Below are 19,088 nucleotides of genomic sequence, written 5' to 3'. Positions count from 1 at the left end.
AGAATTAGCACGTACTTTAACCAGCCAGATTCGGTCATGCACGGTCTAGTCAGAATCACTGGTTGAGAAGTCCGACTGAGAATCATCGCCGCGGCCGCTGTCACCGCCCTCCCAAAGCGCGTCGTCCTTGGTTCCGTCGAGTGCGTTGAGGTGTCTTCTTGAAGCTCTTCGCGACAATGCTGGGAGTAACGAGGTGCCACGGCACGGCGATACCGGTGGGCCTAAGCTCTCGCACATATTTGAAAAGGTATTCTTCAACGGCAGGAAACTTTCCATGCTTCGGTCGATCCTCGGAACGGTCTCCTTCCCGGTCTTGTATTAAAAAGCGAACCCTTCTGCGGCACGGTTCCCGTTTCCTTAGGCAAATTCTATAACAGTGAGCTTGAATTTTGCCGAATAGTTATTGTAGCCCAGCGCAAGAGAACAGTGAAAACGCAACTGGCTGATCGCGAAACCTAAACTTCCGAAATCAACGAAGGCTGCGTCAGGCTGCGTCGCAGCGCGGACGCCATGGCGGACGCAGAGGAGGAGGCGAGGAGGGTCAGCGAGGGGAAATGTTGGCGCGACTGGCCCTCGCGCGCCTCCGATGCAGAAAGTAGTCCGTGCCGTGTCGCGTGCATGCATTCTCACGGCGGGAGAACGCTCGAACAGTTCCGACAACCCGTGAACACGTTTGGGTGTTCGGGTACGGTTGGTACGGTCTCGGCGGTTTCCGGAGAATAGAACGAAGTAATCGGAAGAAAGGACTTTGCACTCGCGGCCTGTCTTGTGTATGACTGCGCTCGCCTGCTCGGTGAGGGCCGCGGGAACGCGGCGACGCGGCCGTTCAAAGTTTCCCCGTGCGCGCGGGCCGGCGAGCTGGCTCGAGCGGGGCGGGGAGCGCAAAATATGCGAGTAAATATTTTTTTTAGCAAAGCTGGCTAAATATTAGGGGTGCGCAAATTATGCGAGGACGCAAATTATGCGGGTAAATACGGTAATTAAGCTTTTGTTTGGCAGCTGCAAGCGGAAGCTCATTCATCAGATTACGATAGCACACCGCGCTCGTTGCGGACATTCCAGGCACGCATCTCAGATCGACTGTTACTTTACTTGTGAGACTCTCAGTTAGAGGTTCTACTTATAGTTATCAGCACTGTGAACCTCGTGACAAATACCATCGCAGAATAACTCCTTGTACTCGTGATCGAACGTGATGTACTTTGAAACATCGGGCACCTCGGCCACCCACATCATAACCGAGCTTATTGCTCGGAGTCGTGGCTAGGCCTAACTCTGCTCGTGGTGCCGATGTACGAGGTGAATCCGAACTTTGCGGGCAAGGACATAACGCTAGTGGACATGTGAAAGAAAACAAGTCGCAGTGCATTACATCACAAGCAACGAATCACATCCCCCACTGACTCCTCGACACCGCAGATGGGCATTCGGCAGCGGCGTATTCATCATGAAAATAACAGTACATCATTGTTATAGACACGTGTTTATTTTTTTCTTGATACATTAGATCAATTTCGACATTTTTTCCGGTCCCATGAAATCCAAATTAACAAGTTTTTACAGTACAAGGTTAGGATATTGTGATGCAGAAGAACCAAGTGGCGTCATCAATGGCATGTCAAATCTATCGCCTCGCGTCTTTTCCAGATCTTCTTCCACTCGAGCGAGTGCAGCGATTTCCGTGCCCTCTCGCTGGGTGAGGACGTCGAGTTCACCGTGCAGCTGCGCAACAACAAAGAGGTGGCATGCAACATCACTCGCCTGGCACCTGGCACGGTCATCTTCGAGGACGTCGACCCCGAGGTGCTCCAGGGCCGTGTGACAGTCGTGGCCGACCGGGGCCGGCCGTCGCAGGCAGCCGCTGCAGATCCTCTGCCAGGACGCATCGTCTACATGCGAGGCGAGGAGTGAGTGTCGAAAGAAGGTTGCCGTACCTACTGGAATCTAATGCGGCACCCTATTTTTAAGAGAGCGAAATATAATTGCCAGAACGTTACCAGAATTTTTGCGGTTGAACCCATTTATGTAGAAGAGGCATGCACCAGGGAGCAGTTCTTGTCCCTTATACGAGCTGTCTTTTTTTGTGAGGAGGGTGCCATGTTCTCATTTTCTAATTACCGTATTTACTCGAATGTCACGCGAGTTTTTTTCAAAATCTCTCTGAAGTGACATGGGGGTCCGCGTCATAATTGAAGCACCTCAAATCGTGCCTTGGCGGTGCCGCCCCACTGGTTCCTTAAAATGGCTACGACAAACCTAGCGATCTTTCAACCTTGTGCTGGCAACATATGCACGCTGGCAACATCGAATCGAATCCTATCCAATCCTATTGTTCACGACGTGTTTTGTGGGCGGTTCATTTCCTTTGTGCTTCCGTGACTTCGGCTCGAGCAAATGGCAGCGTGACGAGTTCAGTACGATGACCGCTTTAAGAGAAGTGCAATACTGATGGCTGAAGAAATCAGGAACTCAGCCGCGGCTCGACGGCTAGATGTGGCGGAATCTACTATCCGTGGGTGGAGGCTCCAGCGTGAAGCGCTCTTCAAGAGTGAGCCCGGCCAAAAAGGCTTCCATGGACCTCATTGTGGCCGTCACACATAACTCGAAAAAAAAAGTGGCGGAGTTTGTGATTGAGCAGCGAAATCGCCTATTGGGGGTCAACGTTGAGCTGATTCAGTGGAAAGCCCGAGACGTAGCTCGAGAGATGGGGATCCCGCGGGAGAACTTTAAGGCTTCACGTGGATGGGCACAAAAGTTCATGTGAAGAAATGGATTTTCCCTCCGGCGAACAACATCGATAAGGCAGACGCTACCAGCAGATTGCGAAGCGAAGCTAGTGGAGTTTCAGCGCTATGTTGAGGATAGAATGCGGCAGCTGTAGGGAGAATGGATGCGAGAAGATCGGGCTTTGACACCTACGGGTAGGATAAAGCAACCTAGCGCCGCGAAGATTGCCGAGTGGGTGTCCGCTGCTTGGTACGGCCTGCCGCACGACATGATACAGCATAGACCGCTTATAACGTAAGTCGCCGGAGTCGCGAATATCCGCACTATAAGCGGTACCGCACTATAACCAAAACAACATTTTTGAAAGGTTGCGCATGTGCAAAACATGACCAACGGGTAGGCGCGCGATTCCGACTATCGAAGCATGCGACTGGGACGTAAGTTTGCGTCTGCTTACATTTGGGAATGTTGAACGGTTAGCGTCCGCGGACCTGCGGTGCCGACATAACGAACGCGGAAAAAATGTGCCGTCATGGGAAGTCGCCGCGGTAGCGCACTGCGCGTGCGCCATGTCGAAAACGGTGGCGACGACGAGCCACCACTTGAGTGTTTCACACGCACGCCCGCGTTTTCGTTAAAGATGTAAGTCACCCCTTCTAAATGCAACAACTGCAAAATGTTTCATTGACTCGGCACCAAACCGCAACTTCTGTAGTCCGCGGCCACTGACATGGCAGCTGGCGCTCGTTAGGCCTAGCGTGCGCGTTGCAATTTGGCATGCCGCCGCGAGAAGCTTGCCCTAGGAAACACGGGAGATCGGCGTAGAAGAGATCGCACTGGCGAGCTAAACCGAGGACATCACGCGTGAAATGCAGTTTCGGTTCGCGGTCGGGAGAACAGTCGCGGCAACTATCCTGAAAAAGTCTCTCAAGCTTGTAAGTCCGCCTGTTGGTGGCAAAGGCGAAAGGTCAATCGCATCTCAAAGCATTGTTACTTGCGGGGGAATCGAGGTTGCACGCGCGATATCTGCGCTCTACGACGAAGCAACTATTTTCCCGACGGAGACAAATAGCGGTAACGCGCTCTTGATGCGGAAGCGGGCGCCCGTACGTAGCGGAGCGCGCATGTCATGCGGCCGGGGCAAAGCGCGCATGTCAAGGGGGTAAAGGTTTCTCCGTCGGCCACGCAACCAACGCAACCGCTCCCCCTCCTAACACCACGCACCTGCGCCGGGCTGCTGCCCCCCCACCGCCATCCCCCTTTTTTTTCTCCCCCCGCTCCTTGTTCGTTGGTTCCGCGTCCCCTCCTCCTTCGTAACGCCGTCGCCGCTCTCTCCCTCGCCGGCGCATCTCCGCTGAGAAGCACGCTCGCTCCCTCACATCTCTGAGAACGTTCCGGCAGCCGCATTATAACCGGTCTTTCATCTCGGGGGACTGCACAATAAGCGGTATGTGTATACATGGAGTTCTATGGGAGGGTAAACGGGAGTCAGAAAAAACCGCATTATAGCCGGTACTGTACTGTAAGCGGTTACGTTATAAGTGGTCTAAGCTGTAGTTCGCGCGTTCAAAAAGTGCTGTATATCGAACTATATGGATGGCACGGAGGATGACCTCATCTGGGAGGAAAAAGTGACAAAGAGGGCTCGACCACCGGTGATTATGGCGATGAAAGCGACGAATGAACAAAACTCACTTTATATTTAGAAACTGGGATGTCTTTGCCACTACAGTCGAGCCCGACTATATCGAACCCATTTATATCAAATTATCCCGTATATCGAACAATTTCTAAGCACGGTAAATTTACATTGAGAATATATAGCAAAAGTTACTGTTACATCGAACGAAAATAGCAACGACAACCGATATATCAAACTCCATATGCCTCAAAAGTGCCCCAGCAAGTTGGCTTTCCCTCGCGGTGGCGGGGAAAACTGCCGGCGCCACCCTAGAAAAAGTGGTTTAGACCCGGCTGTGCACGGGCGAACACCCCCCTCCAAAAAATGATCATGGCCTGCTCGCTGCACTTACAGCCAATCAGAGGCCGTCGAGCTTTCTCCGAGGCGCGAAGGCGGTACAAGTGAGCACCATTTTTTCTTTCTTTATGCTTGCGTGCCTGCTGGTGCCTCTTTTCCTCGGGTCCTCATTCAGCGTGGTCCATGCTGGTGGTGTTGCCTGTTGGCGCTCTGTGATCTTTCTTGGCGCGCTGTTGTCATGGCTTGTGCAAGGAGGCAGAATTTGCCGTTTGCTGCGAAACTCGATGTCATAAATCGAGTCGAGCGCGGTGAGAAGAAGTTCGACGTCGCCGCCGCGTACAAGATTCCAAGGAGGTTCCAACTGCTTTAGGCATGCCGGCTTCCGCATGCCTCCGTAGCTGACACCGCAGATGTTTCTGCCAAAGTTTGCAGCCAGTTGGCAGAGTTCCCGGGTGCTATTAACGGATCGACATTCAACGAGTTCGTCAGTGCAGACGATGATGTCGCCATCATATGGCAGCTACAAGATGAGGACTATGTTGCATACGTTGTGCTGACCATGAGCCAAAGCGACAGCAATAAGGAAATTGACGATGGCCCGTTGCCTACATTCTCCGAAGGAATTAGTGCACTTGCGTTGGTACGGCGCTATTGCGTGAATATGGAAGGTTGCAGCCTCAGCTGCTCCGACTCGGACAACGTGGAGGCATGCGTGCTGACCCAGGCAGCGAAGTCATTGAAACAGAAAATCCAAGACTATTTTGTTCCAAAGTAGGGCACGCAAGTAAGCCACCATATTAATAAAGTGCTTTTCTTATTGGCATGTGCCTTTGTGTCATCAAATCCTATAGCAGGCCTATATCGAATTATGCCATATATCGAACTAATAAACGTTTTTTGGCGAGTTCGATATACCCGGGTTCGACTGTACCATGTGCAGCAAATAAAGGTACTTTTTCCCCCCCGCTTTACTCGCGTTACATTCGTGTTCTTCTTTTTTTTTTTTTTCGGCACTGAAAAGTCACCCCTCGCGTTACAATTGCGGTCGCGTTACATTCGAATAAATACGGTAGCAGGGTAGCAGCTTGGGCTAGTTGATAGGTCATGACAATTGTTATAGCGCAGAAGCAGGACAAAGACAAAAGGTACACGAAGACGAGCGCTCATCTTCGTGTACCTTTTGTCTTTGTCCTGCCTTTGCACTACAGTCGACGTCCGATTTCCCGGACCCTCAAGGGACCGCGAAAACGTCCGGAAAATCGGGCAGTCCGGAAAAACGAATGCACGTGAAAACGCACATTTTTGGTGGGTATTTTTCGCCGACGGAGAGGGTCACAGCCGGAGTACAAGATTCCCATAGCAATTCAGCCAATGCATTGTTTAGGTGGCTCTGAAAAGAGCCGTTTATAAAAAAAAGTACGACGTGGCCGACACTACCTCATAGGTCAGCACTTGGGCGCAAAGAAGTCGCTTATTCTCTTTTGCACGGTCCGCTTGCCCGCGATTATGTCTGCCTCAATTTCAGTCAACGTCATGTTGCCGCTGTACACCAATGACAGTGTCATCAGTGCTCGCGTCAACTCCATGTTCGTTGGCTGTGTAGGAGCTGGCTTTTCGTTCTCGGTGTCGGAATCATCGGAATCCTCCGTAACTTGATGAATGATTTCGTCATCGGTCAACTCCGCACATAGCTCGAGAGGTAATTGTCAGCGTCGGCGAAGCCCTCAAGGGTTATCTCGGCTGGAATCAACACGCTGCCAGCGCGCAGATCGTCGAAGGCAATGTCCGCGGATGGCAGTTCGTCATCGTGAGCCTATGAGGTGGCTTTGTGCGCTTCGAAGGCGCGGACGAAGACGAAGGAGCAGTCGGTGCCATTGTTGTAAACGGCGAATCCGCTCGACGAAAAGCGCAGCACGAAACAGCTAGGAACTCGGTGGATGCTGAAGGTCTGGAAACGTGATCACTGAAGGTAGCGCGCAGCAGCAAACGATCAACCGCAGACACGACCGCAGAGCTGGCACAGCTGACAAAACAACATGTGAACGAACACAGTGAGGTTTGGCTTGGCTAAGCTACGGCTGGCAACGGATTGACACGTGCGGTTTCGAGGTTACGGCGGCTGCGGCGCGATGCGGCGTTGCTGCTGATGCGAGTATGGTGGGTTCAAGGATATGAAAATGAAAACAACCAAAATGGCGGCGTCGGTGGTGACTTTGGGTCGGCGGTTAACAGTAAAAAGTCCGGGAAATCGGATGGTGAAGGCTATAAGCGTCTGGAATTTCGGACTTTTTAATACATTGACTCTACGGGGAACTTGACGGTGCCACAGATGAGTCCGGGAAATCAGGCATGTCCGGAATTTCGGGCGTCCGGGAAATCGGACGTCGAATGTATAACAATTGTCTAATCAGTGCCCGTTTCAATGTAGGCACACTGGTGTCTCCTGTACCTAATTGGCTGTTACATTATTGTCCCTTATAAAGGGGTTCAACTGTAAATGAAATAGTGTGTGGATTTGTGTATATGTTGTGTACCGCTTATGTTACCCCCCAGCTCGTTTCCGTTGCGCTTCGGCTTCGCGTTGCCTCGCAGCTTCGAGATTCGCTTGCCGACGTTGCCGTTTACGTTCAGCTTCGCGAGCGTCCATAGCGCCGTTGCGAAGGAGAGTGCAATGGGAGTGAGCGCGCTGCATTATATACGAGCGCACAGCTATGGCGGAGAGAGAGAAACGGGAAAGAAGAAACGAAGCGAAGGCAGTGCACACGCCACCTCCTCCCACCTCTCGCTCACGTGAGGAGAGGGGGGAGAGTTGGCGCATGCGCGTGGGGGAGCGGACACGTGAGGGAAGGACGGACACAGCCCCGAGTAAAAGCTGCTTTGCATCTAAAATCATTGCTCTGTGTCATCATGCTTCAAGCTTGCGCCTAGTATGTGGGGCCGCGTCATTTGCTCTTCGTTTTCGATGCCGTGCGCGCGTGATTTCAGTGCACACACATAAAGCAGCCCCTACGACGTGCAGCTTTTTATTTATTTATTTTTTTCGCGAATTACTGCGCCGTTACTACTGAGATGTCAGATTAGGCGCTGGTGGAAACTGTCTGAGACGAGGGATCTTCGGAGGGCGACTCGTGACGCGCTTTGCCGTCTTGTGCATGCCGCGGGTTTGTGAGACCATGGCCTTTGTGATTAGCTCCAGCAATGCGCCGTCGCGTTGCCGGCGCTAATCTGGGAGGCCGCGGCTAGACGATGACAGAGCAGTGTCGTATTGATGTCCTACGAACATCTAGTGTTGCCATCCCCCACAAACAAGCAAGGGAGCAAAATAACGTAGTTTTTTGCTGCTAAATGAATGTTTTGTGTGAGCTCTGCCTTCAGTTCTCCTTTTGTTTCGTTTGTGCGTTTCTTTTCCCAATTTTCGTGCTGAAACTGCTTATAACGAAAACCCGTTTCTAATGAATTTTTTCGGGAATTTGAGTTTCGTTATATCCAGGTTTAAGTGTACAAACTTTACTGGCAGTCATTGAGAACTGTTCATGACGTTACTTTGGCCCTGAGAAACAATAAATTAAAACGTATGCCAGCTTTCTTGTGTTGCGTACTGATTTTCCATGTTTTCTGTTGATAAGAATTTCGGATGCAATGAACATTTTTTGTTGCCCCGTGAGATTCGTATCACCGAGGTTTTACTCTGCAAACCACAAAAATTCTTTAAGAAACAGATTCCAGTGTATTGCCGTGAAGCCATCTTTATTGCATTGCCACAAACCCACCTTGCACACTCAAACCCACATACCGTATTTTCTCACGCATAACCTGCACCCTTAACAATGATTCGCAGAAAATTTTCCAAAAATGATCCCCGCGTATTGTCATAAAACCAGCTTTCTTGCATGGCTGTATAGCACCTCCGTGAAGCCGCCTTTGCTCACTGGAATTCGTGTTTTTTGTCTGCTTTACCTCAAAATTTGCAAGATTTCTTGTGCTGGTTATACGCGAGATAATAGGGTATGTCCCGCACCCCGACTCTATTTCCCAACTATATTTTGTGCATGTTATATGCAACAAAATACAGTACCTTTATAGCATGGGAAGTTTATTCTCTTGGCAGTTCCTTTTATTCTGTGATTGTTGGTTCTTTTCTTTTTTTTTTTCCTTCAGGCTGAATGGTCTCACCTGTTAATATGTTGAAATTAGTGCGTGCGAACTTTTGAACCCACTCATTGCGCACCACCTCTTCCACAGAGAGCTGGAGATGCCTTACGGGGAACGCGACCCAAAGTGCGAGTACTCCCTTCAAGTCGGTGACCAAGTCCAGTTCAGCATCGCCACCGACCGCCGGGATGGCCTCCAACGAGCTACCAACATCGAACTGCTTGACCAGTCGTTTGCCAACGAGGCCCGGCAAGTGGTGAGGCCACTCTTTTCCTTAGTGTTGCAAAACAACATCAGTTTATACTTTGTCCCATAAGTCAGGTTTAAAGGGACCTACAACTGGCCTGAATATGTGATTAGACCCTGGTAGAAATGAAAGGACCTTGAATTATAGTGACATATTTAAAGGGGCATTGCAGCACTTTTCCAAGTAATCGTTTAATGGCTTCACTAAAAGATCTTATTGCCTCACGAATCGACTGCCGCAAATATTTTTAGAATTCTTCAAGTACGAGTAGAGTTACAGGGGTTTGACGCATGCTTTTAGTGCTTTCTCTCTCCGTTCGTACCAGCCAGCGCGCTGGAAGCTACGAAGGGGGCCGGGATGACAAGGGGGCAAGAAGATGCGTTCCTTTATCGGCGTGCGTCGTGACCTTGAGCATTTCTTTTAATTTTTTTCTTTTGGAACTCACGGCTTCAGTGTGAACGCGCGCGTGGCCACATGGCGGCATTCTGCTGCAGCCACGGTAACTACGCAGGTCACGATGCTCAAATCAGCCAACGGCCGTGAGCTTTTTGGGTATAAGGTGCAGTAATTTTGGGTATATAGCATCATTTGTAGCGAGAAGAGGGAGCTATTTATAGCTGACTTTGAGAATTAATTGTAAATTCCAGACCGCGTGCTGCGGTATGTTTGGCTCGCATGTTCTCGTGAGCCTCGACTGCCAATTGGCAGTGTTTTCTGACCATGCCGAAAAAGTGTTGCTGGGCCCCTTTAAGCATGATTTTTGAGATTTGAATAGAATTGTATCTTCAAATCTCATTTAAAAGTCACTAAAAATTGGTCCGTCACGCAGCCTAGTGGAAAAGCCTTGATGCTGCACCATGGAGTCGTTCCGCTTGCTATACGTTGTCCGATGGTTTTATGGGCACGACAATTAGTGCTCAATGTTTGAGTATGTATATTATTTATCCCCCCTATATTCTATGCTGCTTACGAGGTAAAAGGAGTTGACGCTGAAAAGCGGCGTTGCTTTTGCAGCAACTGTGGAACATGTCGAGCTGCAGCACATGCACGTGGAGTGCACACATGCGCAGCAAGTCACAGCGCACTAGTACAAATTGCTGTCACGCTCACCTCCCACTGTTTGCAGCATGTGTTTTGTGTATACGACTTAATAGTCGCCGCAGATTGAAAAATTTCTCTTATAAATGTTCCACGGTGTTTTCGCGTTACCATTTTGGGATTAGACACTTAACTGATAAGCATTCTGTTGCACCGAAAAAAAAAAGAAAACTATTGGCACCATCGAAACTGGCTGTCGGTCACTTTTAAAAGGGCTCTGTAAAGTTGCGTGCTTCAGTATTTGTCACACGTGCGCTTGGGATGTTTGAAATCCTTACTGAGCAAAAAGCAAAGTGCTGCCATTTTTGGGTGCAGTATTGTTGCGGTGGGTGCAGCATTGCAAGAAATACTGCGTGCAGTGCTACGGAATGTTTAGGTGCTGCTTTACGGAAAATTAAAAACTGTGTCTAGTGTTGCAGAACACTTGTATGTGGCAATGTGAAAGAGCTTTGGTGCAACGTTGCGGAAAATTTGTGCATAGTGCTGTGGAATATACGGGTGCAGTTTTACGGAAATGTGTGCAGTGTTACGGAACAGCTGTATGCTGCAATATGGAATGGTTGGGTGCAAAATTACGGAAGAGTTTGATGTGATGTTGCAAGAAACGTAATGCACAACCAGGTCTTGGTTTCCATATTCGGTGGCCTGCACATACAAGGCGTAGCGAATAAAGGGCTGAGGGCTTTGGTTTTGCACTGCTCCACTAGATTCCATCCGAAGCTATTCACTCCTGCAAGGCTGCACTGTAGTGGTCTTTGACTTCAACATTAGTACCTGCTTGTGTTTAATCATTCCTCTCATATTTTTATCTGCTTTGTATTTTATGTATGAAGGAATTTTAGCGCAGTTGTGTTCAGTATAGTCATTTTTAACTATGGCACCCTGTTATTTGCCTTAGCTCTGTTACGCGTTGTGTTGCTAGGTCTTGTCACGAGAGCAGGAGCCACTTTTGCATTTGCACACCGAAACTCAATCTTGGTGCACCAGAGGCTTGCCTAATGTCTGGTATGTTGGTAACATTTGGCAAGCTTAGAAGTGGTTACCAAAGAAACGGGTGTCCTTGTGGTAGCAGTGGCCTCGTTTTTTTTCTGTGTGTGTTGAGGTTTACAACCGAGGCTTGCCTGATATTTTGTCTAGTCATCGCCAACGCTTGGAATTTCCTCTTGGCAAGACTAGTGGTAATCTCTACACTCAACATTTTTGGGGTTTAACTTTTGGTGCTAACAGAGGTGCTGTTACCCTGTCATTATTCATAGCCCTGCGTGGCAAGGTTGTTACATTTGACCGTAGGAATTAACAAAACAAGGGAAATTTTTTCAAAGGGCTCGTTTCTTTGTTATACTCAACCAAATGGGTCCAACAGGCAGTTACACCAAGGTAAGCATAAAGGACATTGATCGTGGCTTTTTACTGTAGTGTAGTAATAGCACCCTCTCCGTTAGTGGGATGAACCTACAACCTTCAAGTTACGTATCGGATGTTGGCTAACACTTCCAGGGATTACACGTACCGAAATACCCAACGAAGTGGACGGGGAAATACCTTTTTTTTGTAGGCAGCTCAATTGGCAGAGTATCATACACGTGAAGGTTGTGGGTACGAGTCCCACTGACAGGAAGGGTGCTTTTTCATCCACTTTAATTCATTTTAATTTACATCATAATTAACTACGCCACAGTTAAATACAACAATTAATAACCTTTATGCTTTCCTTGGCTTGATTGCCTGTCGGGTTCATTGCGTAGGAATGAGTCTCTTGGCAAAGAACTTTGGCAAGCGGCGAACTTTCCTTGTTCTCTTGTGCCTTCCCTCCTGGCGTGCGTTGTAGGGAGTTGTGGCGACCGTGAAGGAAAGCTTCGGCTTTATCAGCTGCCAGGACCGCGACAGCCAGATTTACTTCAAGACCTGCGAACTGCTCGACCCAGACATGACCCTGCATCCGAGCGACGAGGTGGAGTTCACGGTGGCTCAAGTAAGGGACCTTCTCCCGACACCCGCCACTGCCGCTGCGCTCGACTTGCATATGCTTCGCGCCAACGCACGTGCATGTTTGCGATATCGGTGACGCTGCCTGCAAGGCTTGCCGCTGCTACGTGCAATGTTGCATCGTGAACCAGGAAAAGGGGTTCTTTGCATGCCTTGGTGTATGTGGAGTCGTGCGCTGTGAAGAGCTGTTTTACAGGGAAGTATAAGTCCGGTTTAGATTGTGCGTCGTCAAAAGGTTGGAAATGGTGTGAAACACACGGGATCGCTAAAAAGACAAGAGACAATACAAGCTGTTTTATCTTGAGGTCTAGTGCAAGATGACAGAGGACAATTCGAGGACACCGCTTCTGTTATCCTACATCATTTCTTTGTGCTAGACCTCAAGATATGCATTACCGACTACATTCCAATACGGTGTGTCTCATAGCCCGAGTCACATTAAGGCATTGAAGGTGTACTGGCACAAAAATTTTCAGCTGTCTTTTTTCTTTTGCATCAAATGAAAGGCTAAGTCTTCATGAGCCTAGAAAATGTACTGCTAAGCGTGAGTGCAGCCCGAAAAATTAATTACAACATGTTTTTAAGAGCTAGTTTTGGTTCCTACGGTACCCTGACGTCACAATACTGTATGAGCTTCTCGTCACGTGCTCATGCAAGGTATAGTGACATTTCTACGCCCGCTCTGCTGTGTGGCTTCGTTGTTGACACACGTGTGGCCATTTTGAGTGTTTTTGTTGATGCGCCTGCGGCCATGTTGTATGTTTCGGTACCTGACGTCATCACAGCTAGCCATACTCATACTGGTGCGTGAAGTCACCAGAGTGGACATCACGCTAGTGGCGATGTCAGTAGGTGCGCATTACAAAAATTGACTTCAATATCAAAATAAAATATTGGCGTTTACTGAGCTTCACGCTTGCTGAGAGTGGTCACTATACAGGAGATTTTTATGACAGAGTAAATTCAGCTTTGAAAATTAGTGTCAGTACCCATTAAACCCCAGAAATGAAACCTAACCATAAACCTGTGTAGTCATGTTTGGAAAGGCAGCTGTTGTGTGCTGGTACACTGCTGCGATATAAAAAGTACCTCAGATGTCATGCTGTAGTGCACGCTTGTGTGTTTTGAAGTGTTTAGTTAGCATGGAATGTGAAAAATTCTGACATGCGATTCATGTGCCTCTAAATGTCTTTCTCTCTTGCGTGTGGTGGTGGTATTGTGCACGTGGAGCCAGTGGGGGGAGCCCAAAACATTATTCGATGAATCCTCATAAGCTGTTTGCTGCAAGGCATGCATCTGCACATCTGCTTGCTGTCGTCAGGTGGTGGTTGTCGTGGGTGACATAACCAGCAACAAGATACATGTACAGTTGTTGCTGTGTTGCTTAGCAGTTCTGTCGTAATTGCATTGTGGGCCACATGGATGACTAATGTGACGACGTTATGTATATTGCTGTGCTTGCCAATCGTAAAGAGCTCTTGGACTATACTCCATTTCGTACATTAGGTGCAATGCTGTGGAAGCTATGCAAGAAGTTCGGTCAGCAAAATGTGCAAGTCCGTGTGTCTTGTGCTTGGCTTTTGTCGTTGCAAACGCTCATGCGAGACGAGCAAGATCGTGCGTGAGGCGCCGCGACGGGCCGCAAATCAAACACACACAAAAAAAAAAAATGAAGAGACACTAAGCAATCCAGAACAATGTATTGACAAGCATATAAACTGGGTTTGTTTGTTTCTAAGGCACAGAGTGTCTTCATTTATTACTCAGTGTAAAAATACAAACCAATCACGTTACAGTTGGTAAAATCATTGAACTATTTCTTGGTGCGAACGCACCTACTGCAAGAAGTCTCCCCAGCCTCCACAGCTTCGCTCCTGGTGCACGAAACAGTATAGTTTTATGGAGCTGGCTTATCTTTGACACTGTTTGGTTTTGGCAGTCTTCTCTCTTGGACACTCACTGCGTGGCAATGTTCAAAACAACAGAATTTAGTGTTCTGTAAAAAAAATTTTACAGCATCATTTTTTCTAGTCTTAAACCTTGTCTTGTGCATTCTGCTATTGACCTATATGTAATTTATATGTATATTTCTGTGTAGTGGTTATCTATTCTAGCAACAACAAAAGAAATTGTTTTCTTGATAGTATAATGAAATAATGAACCTACAGCAAAAGTAACTGCACTTTTAGAATTGGAAGAAGCTAAACAAGCGTGCCAGCTTTTATTGAAATTGGTTGAAAAACAAATAAGGACAGCTTTAAGGGGGGACGTGGGAACGAAAACTGCTTTTATTATTTATAGGGGATAAATCAATGAAATTCGGCAGCAGAATGTTATTTGTTGTACTGATTTAACTGCAGCCGGTTTGAGCTATGTGTAGTCATTCCCAAATTAATTTATTTATTGTACAATAGTTGATTGAAATTCTCGCATAAGCATATTCGCAAGGGCCCATTCTGTACTATAAAGCTATTGGTTTTTTAAAGGGGTCATGAACCACTTTTCCAAGTAATAATCTAATGACCTCAGTATCGGAGTGTACTGCCTCCCGAATCGATTGCCGCAAAAATTCCTCGAATCCGTCAAGAATCAGCGAAGTTACGGGGGTTTGGCGCCCGCTCCCAGCGCTTTCTCTCTTTTCTCGTGCCGGCGAGCGCACTGGAAGCTAGACAGGGAGGGATGGCATGGGGGAAAGAAGTTACGTCAGCGCGCGTCATGAAACGCGATCGCTCTCCCGCTGTGATTCGCTTGCGCGAGTGCGGCTACCGTGTACTGAGGAGTGCGGTGCCGGCAAGTGGCGGCACCCCGCGGCAAGAAGCGCATCTGATCCGAACGCCGCTCTCGATTTACGTCGGCTATCGGCCAATAAGCATGCTATGTCTCTTGCGACGTACAGCGGACAGACGCCCCGCCCACCGACGAGAGTGAGAACCGGCCTCTGTTTGAAAAGAGGGTGCCTGGGGAAACGGCAACTTCGCGCTCCGCTTGTGGCCATTACGCGGCGCGCACGACTGTAATATTTGGCAGAGCAGTTCATAGCCGTGTCAGCTTTCCGCAGGATGTGTTTTTTCAATCAGCCCAAGGGGTGCTTCATGACCCCTTTAATGTTCAAATATGCACGAAAAAAGAAGTAGAAGTTTGAAGAGCCCTTATATGTTTGTACCGGGACACAATTTTCGGCTCTCACATAATTTTTACATATTCTTTTTACTTGATGTAGGATCCCGCGTCTCCCAGTCGTTTCTTGGCAACCCGAATTCGCCGCCTATGGTCCGTGTGTGACGACCAAGACGGTCCTCGCACAAGACGCTCGCTGTCCAACGGCGATGGGTCTGCCGTCAACGGCGACGAGTCCAAGAACTTGAGAAACAGGGTAAGGTCCGATGATTGTCTTTAGATACAGAGCCACAGATATTCAAGAAATATTCATGCGTCAAGTCACATCACTAAGGACGAAACATTCCTTTAGTCATTTGATCTACCACACTTGTGCCATCGTTTCACATGCAAACATGTGTTACAGCTTCCACATCCCTGGAATGTGTCGCTACTCCTCTAACCTTGCATGTTGTCTGTCTCTGCAGGGAGAGTCTGGCAAAGGCCGTGGTGGGCGAAATGGCTTCCGGTACACGCACCGTGGCTACATAGCGGCATTGAAAGAAAGCTTTGGCTTCATCGAAAATGAAGAGCACAACCAGGACGTATTCTTCCATTTCAGGTACGCTGTCAGCTGTGAGAGATTTGTAACGGATATTTGTGACCAATATATGCGGTTTGCACCGAAGGGGACAAGATCAATGGGATACAGCAGAACCCCTTTATAAGAGGCATGCACCGGGGAGCAGTTCGTGGCCCGTTTGTATGAGGTGTCTCTTATAAGCAGGGTATCACAATCTCATTTTCTGATTAACGCCCATTTCAATGTAGGCACGCTGGTGTCACTCATACCCAATTGTCTGTTACATCTGTGCCTCTTATAAAGGGTTTCAACTGTATAAATAAAACTTCATTGCAACAAAGTCGCATCTGACGTGGAAATTGCTCCGTTATATTAAAAATTTTTTTATAAATATGTATTTTTCACACTGTTTTTGTAGCAGGAATTTTCTTCCTTTACTGCGGTATAACCGATAATTCGTTATGTCGAGGTTGGACGTTAGGTACTGGGCTCACCGGTTGAAATGTGACATCAAAATTTTTGGCATAATACAGTAGAACCCCGCTGATACGTTTTTGAAGGGACCGTAGGAAATAAACGTAAGAGACGGGAAACGTAAGAGCCGAAAAAGAGGAAAAACGGCAAAATATTTAGTGGTACAGAATTTTATTTCAATTCTCACGAGCAGCACGAAAATTGGCGCGCTCAGCCGCGATCTAGTCGATGGATAGAAACGCGGAGCTTAGGACGGCCTCATCCACAGAAATGTAATCAACGTATGTGATTTTTTTAACACCAACAGGTGTAGGCATGAAAGAACTAAGCACACGCAATCACGACCGGCGCGGCGAGTCCGACCGCGAACCGCACGCACGACCATGCGAGCTCCAACCAGCTCAAACTCCTCCCGTTCTCCGACAAATAACGATGATGATGAGTCTACGCCAACGCGATGGCAGAAGTGAATGCCAATCTCAAAGGCCTTGCTTTCGCAAGCAATTACGTCATGCACGCTATGTTTGTGCAATGCAGATCTCAAAGGCTCTGCTTTTGTCAATAGTAAATGCCAATCTCGAAGGCCATGCTTTTGTTTGCATCAATTGAAAGATTCCGTTGCTTGCGCCTCTCGTGCGGCTAATATTACGGTCAAACGAGGCCAAGCTGCGTGAAAATGCACCATGGCCGCTCTCTTTCGTAGTCACACGGTCGGCTCCGAGCGCACTTCGCGACGTATCATACGGGAACGGTCCGACAGTTACGACGTAACAGCGGGGTTCCCAATACATTGTATCCTATGGGAGCTATGCCGGGACCGGCGGAAAACGACGTAACAGCCGGGAAAACGCAGCAGTGAGGAACGTAACGGCGGGGTTCCACTGTAACTGGTATGTGTGATCGCTTGGGATAAGTGCATCATGTTGCTACGAATCTGGCCGCTAAAGGTGCTTGCTTTGACGCGAGTGTTCAAGTTCAAATTATGTCAGTATGACTCGAACTGAAGACGGTGCCAACAAAAGTATGTGCATTACATGGCCCCACGTTGTAGCTTTTCAATCTGGGAGGACTCTACGTACCAGTCAACTGTTAAGGGGGGACATGGTACCTGGAGCTATTTTTTTTATTTATGAACCAAAATCAATTTAAAATCACAGGTATATGTATTTTGTTGTGCTGATTTCAAAAATGCAGTGATTTTTTCTGTGACTCAATTAGTTACCGAAATAATTAGATATTAATTACTAATAATTGGTGAGACAATAGATAAAAATCTACTGAGCAGAAAGTTAAATTTAGTGCATGAATGCAAAGTAGAATACATAAGGATTGAACTGCTGCAAGCAGTTTTCAAATCCAACAACAATTAGCAATTTAGGAGCTCATCAAAGCTTAGATGTTTATGTCACAGCCACTAATGAACTTGAACAAAAGCAAATAAAAAATTATAGAGAGAGAGAACAAATAATCTGCTTGCAGCAGTTCAAGCTTTAGGCATTCAGCATCACATATAAAAAAAATTACAGCTGTAGCTGTCCTAGGAATTTAGATATCACTGTACCAAACAAGAAAAAGGAGTAAAAAGCTTGTTCTGAGAAAATCGCGAAAAACGTAAACAGCTCAATTTATTCCAGAATATCATAAAATATTTACAATTTACCAGTTGTAAATGATCAGTAGCCCCCTGGCACATAGTCTGTCTGCACATTGTTGCCTGTGTGGCGTTTTTTCAGGGCTCGGTGCATATTTTCTGCCGATGCACGCTTTCGAGTTGAAGCTTCCAGGCGCCGCTGATCTTTTTCAGCCATACGATTTCTGCACAGTGTGCTGGGGCTTAGGCTCAGCTCCTTTAGTATTGATGCAGTTGCTCTCACATTTCCTGCATTAAACCTTAGCACTGCCTCCGCCACAGCTGCTTTTACGGTAAAAAGGGAGGCATGGCGCTCCTTTGGTGCAAGCGACCATATGACCGAGTGGAGGCTCTCATTGCTGTTTTGAGTCTTCCCTCGCAGGCATCTCTCAAGCAATTTTCTGTTGCTCAGGCGTTCGTATATAGGCAACAAAGCCTGACAAACATGAGGAGGCAGGTTGCGAGGGTGTTTTGGTGCTGGCTCACCCCTAGCCTCTGCGGCATTTTGGCGGCACCACGAATTGGGGCCTGTTGGGCAGAAGGAATGGTTTGACGCAGTGTCATTAGACGTTATGTGATGGTAGGTTGCCATCACTGCCTTGTGCATGGCATCCACATCTCCTTTGTGCGTTTTTAGTGCCCATCCGTAATAGGAGCTTAGCCGCGTAATTAGGTCAGCTGTGAGCCGACCTTTTCCGCCAAGGCTCTCAAGGCCAGAAGCTTTGCTTCTTGAGACGAGGTTGCGTAGTGCCGTGCCCATACGTTTTTGTACGTGGTTCACGCAGTCCTCTTTTTCCACTTCTACGTAACCGTAAACTTTCTCCTCTTGGAGTGCGAGATACGTACGGCTGTCTCCATCACTAAGTACTGTAGTGTACCGAAGACCGTGCCGCTCGAGGGACCGCTTCCATAAAATAAGAGCTGCCTCCACTTCCATTTCTCCTGACTTTTTGTTAGTGTTCTTCTGACACTTGTGGCCTTTCTTCCAGCTTTCGAAAGACGAATCGCCTTCCTTTGGGCCCGTCTCGCATCCCGCGCAGAAATTGCTCAGGACAACGTAGTCCAAACAAAGCCCCGTGAACAGTTCTATCACGGTGCCGACGCCGATGTGCGAGGA

The 19,088-nt window shown here is 48.0% G+C and overlaps 1 protein-coding gene across 3 annotated transcripts in view; it reads left to right on the top strand.

Annotated features, from left to right (window-relative positions):
* LOC119401739 (cold shock domain-containing protein E1) overlaps window positions 1-19,088 on the top strand; it is a 70,543-nt gene that overhangs the window by 14,922 nt on the left and 36,533 nt on the right. For 2 of the 3 annotated variants that reach the window (XM_037668692.2, XM_037668689.2), the window contains exons 7-11: window positions 1,648-1,907; window positions 8,948-9,113; window positions 12,031-12,174; window positions 15,409-15,561; window positions 15,773-15,906. In XM_037668692.2, the coding sequence (XP_037524620.1) occupies window positions 1,648-1,907; window positions 8,948-9,113; window positions 12,031-12,174; window positions 15,409-15,561; window positions 15,773-15,906 (857 nt within the window). The remainder of the gene's footprint in view (window positions 1-1,647; window positions 1,908-8,947; window positions 9,114-12,030; window positions 12,175-15,408; window positions 15,562-15,772; window positions 15,907-19,088) is intronic. The other variant, XM_037668693.2, reaches the window with a different exon arrangement.

The sequence above is a fragment of the Rhipicephalus sanguineus genome, chromosome 8 (assembly GCF_013339695.2).
Source record: "Rhipicephalus sanguineus isolate Rsan-2018 chromosome 8, BIME_Rsan_1.4, whole genome shotgun sequence".
In the NCBI taxonomy this organism is placed as follows: domain Eukaryota; kingdom Metazoa; phylum Arthropoda; class Arachnida; order Ixodida; family Ixodidae; genus Rhipicephalus; species Rhipicephalus sanguineus.
The sequence above is the reverse complement of the archived record's forward strand: the minus strand, read 5'-3'. Positions and strand labels throughout refer to the sequence as shown.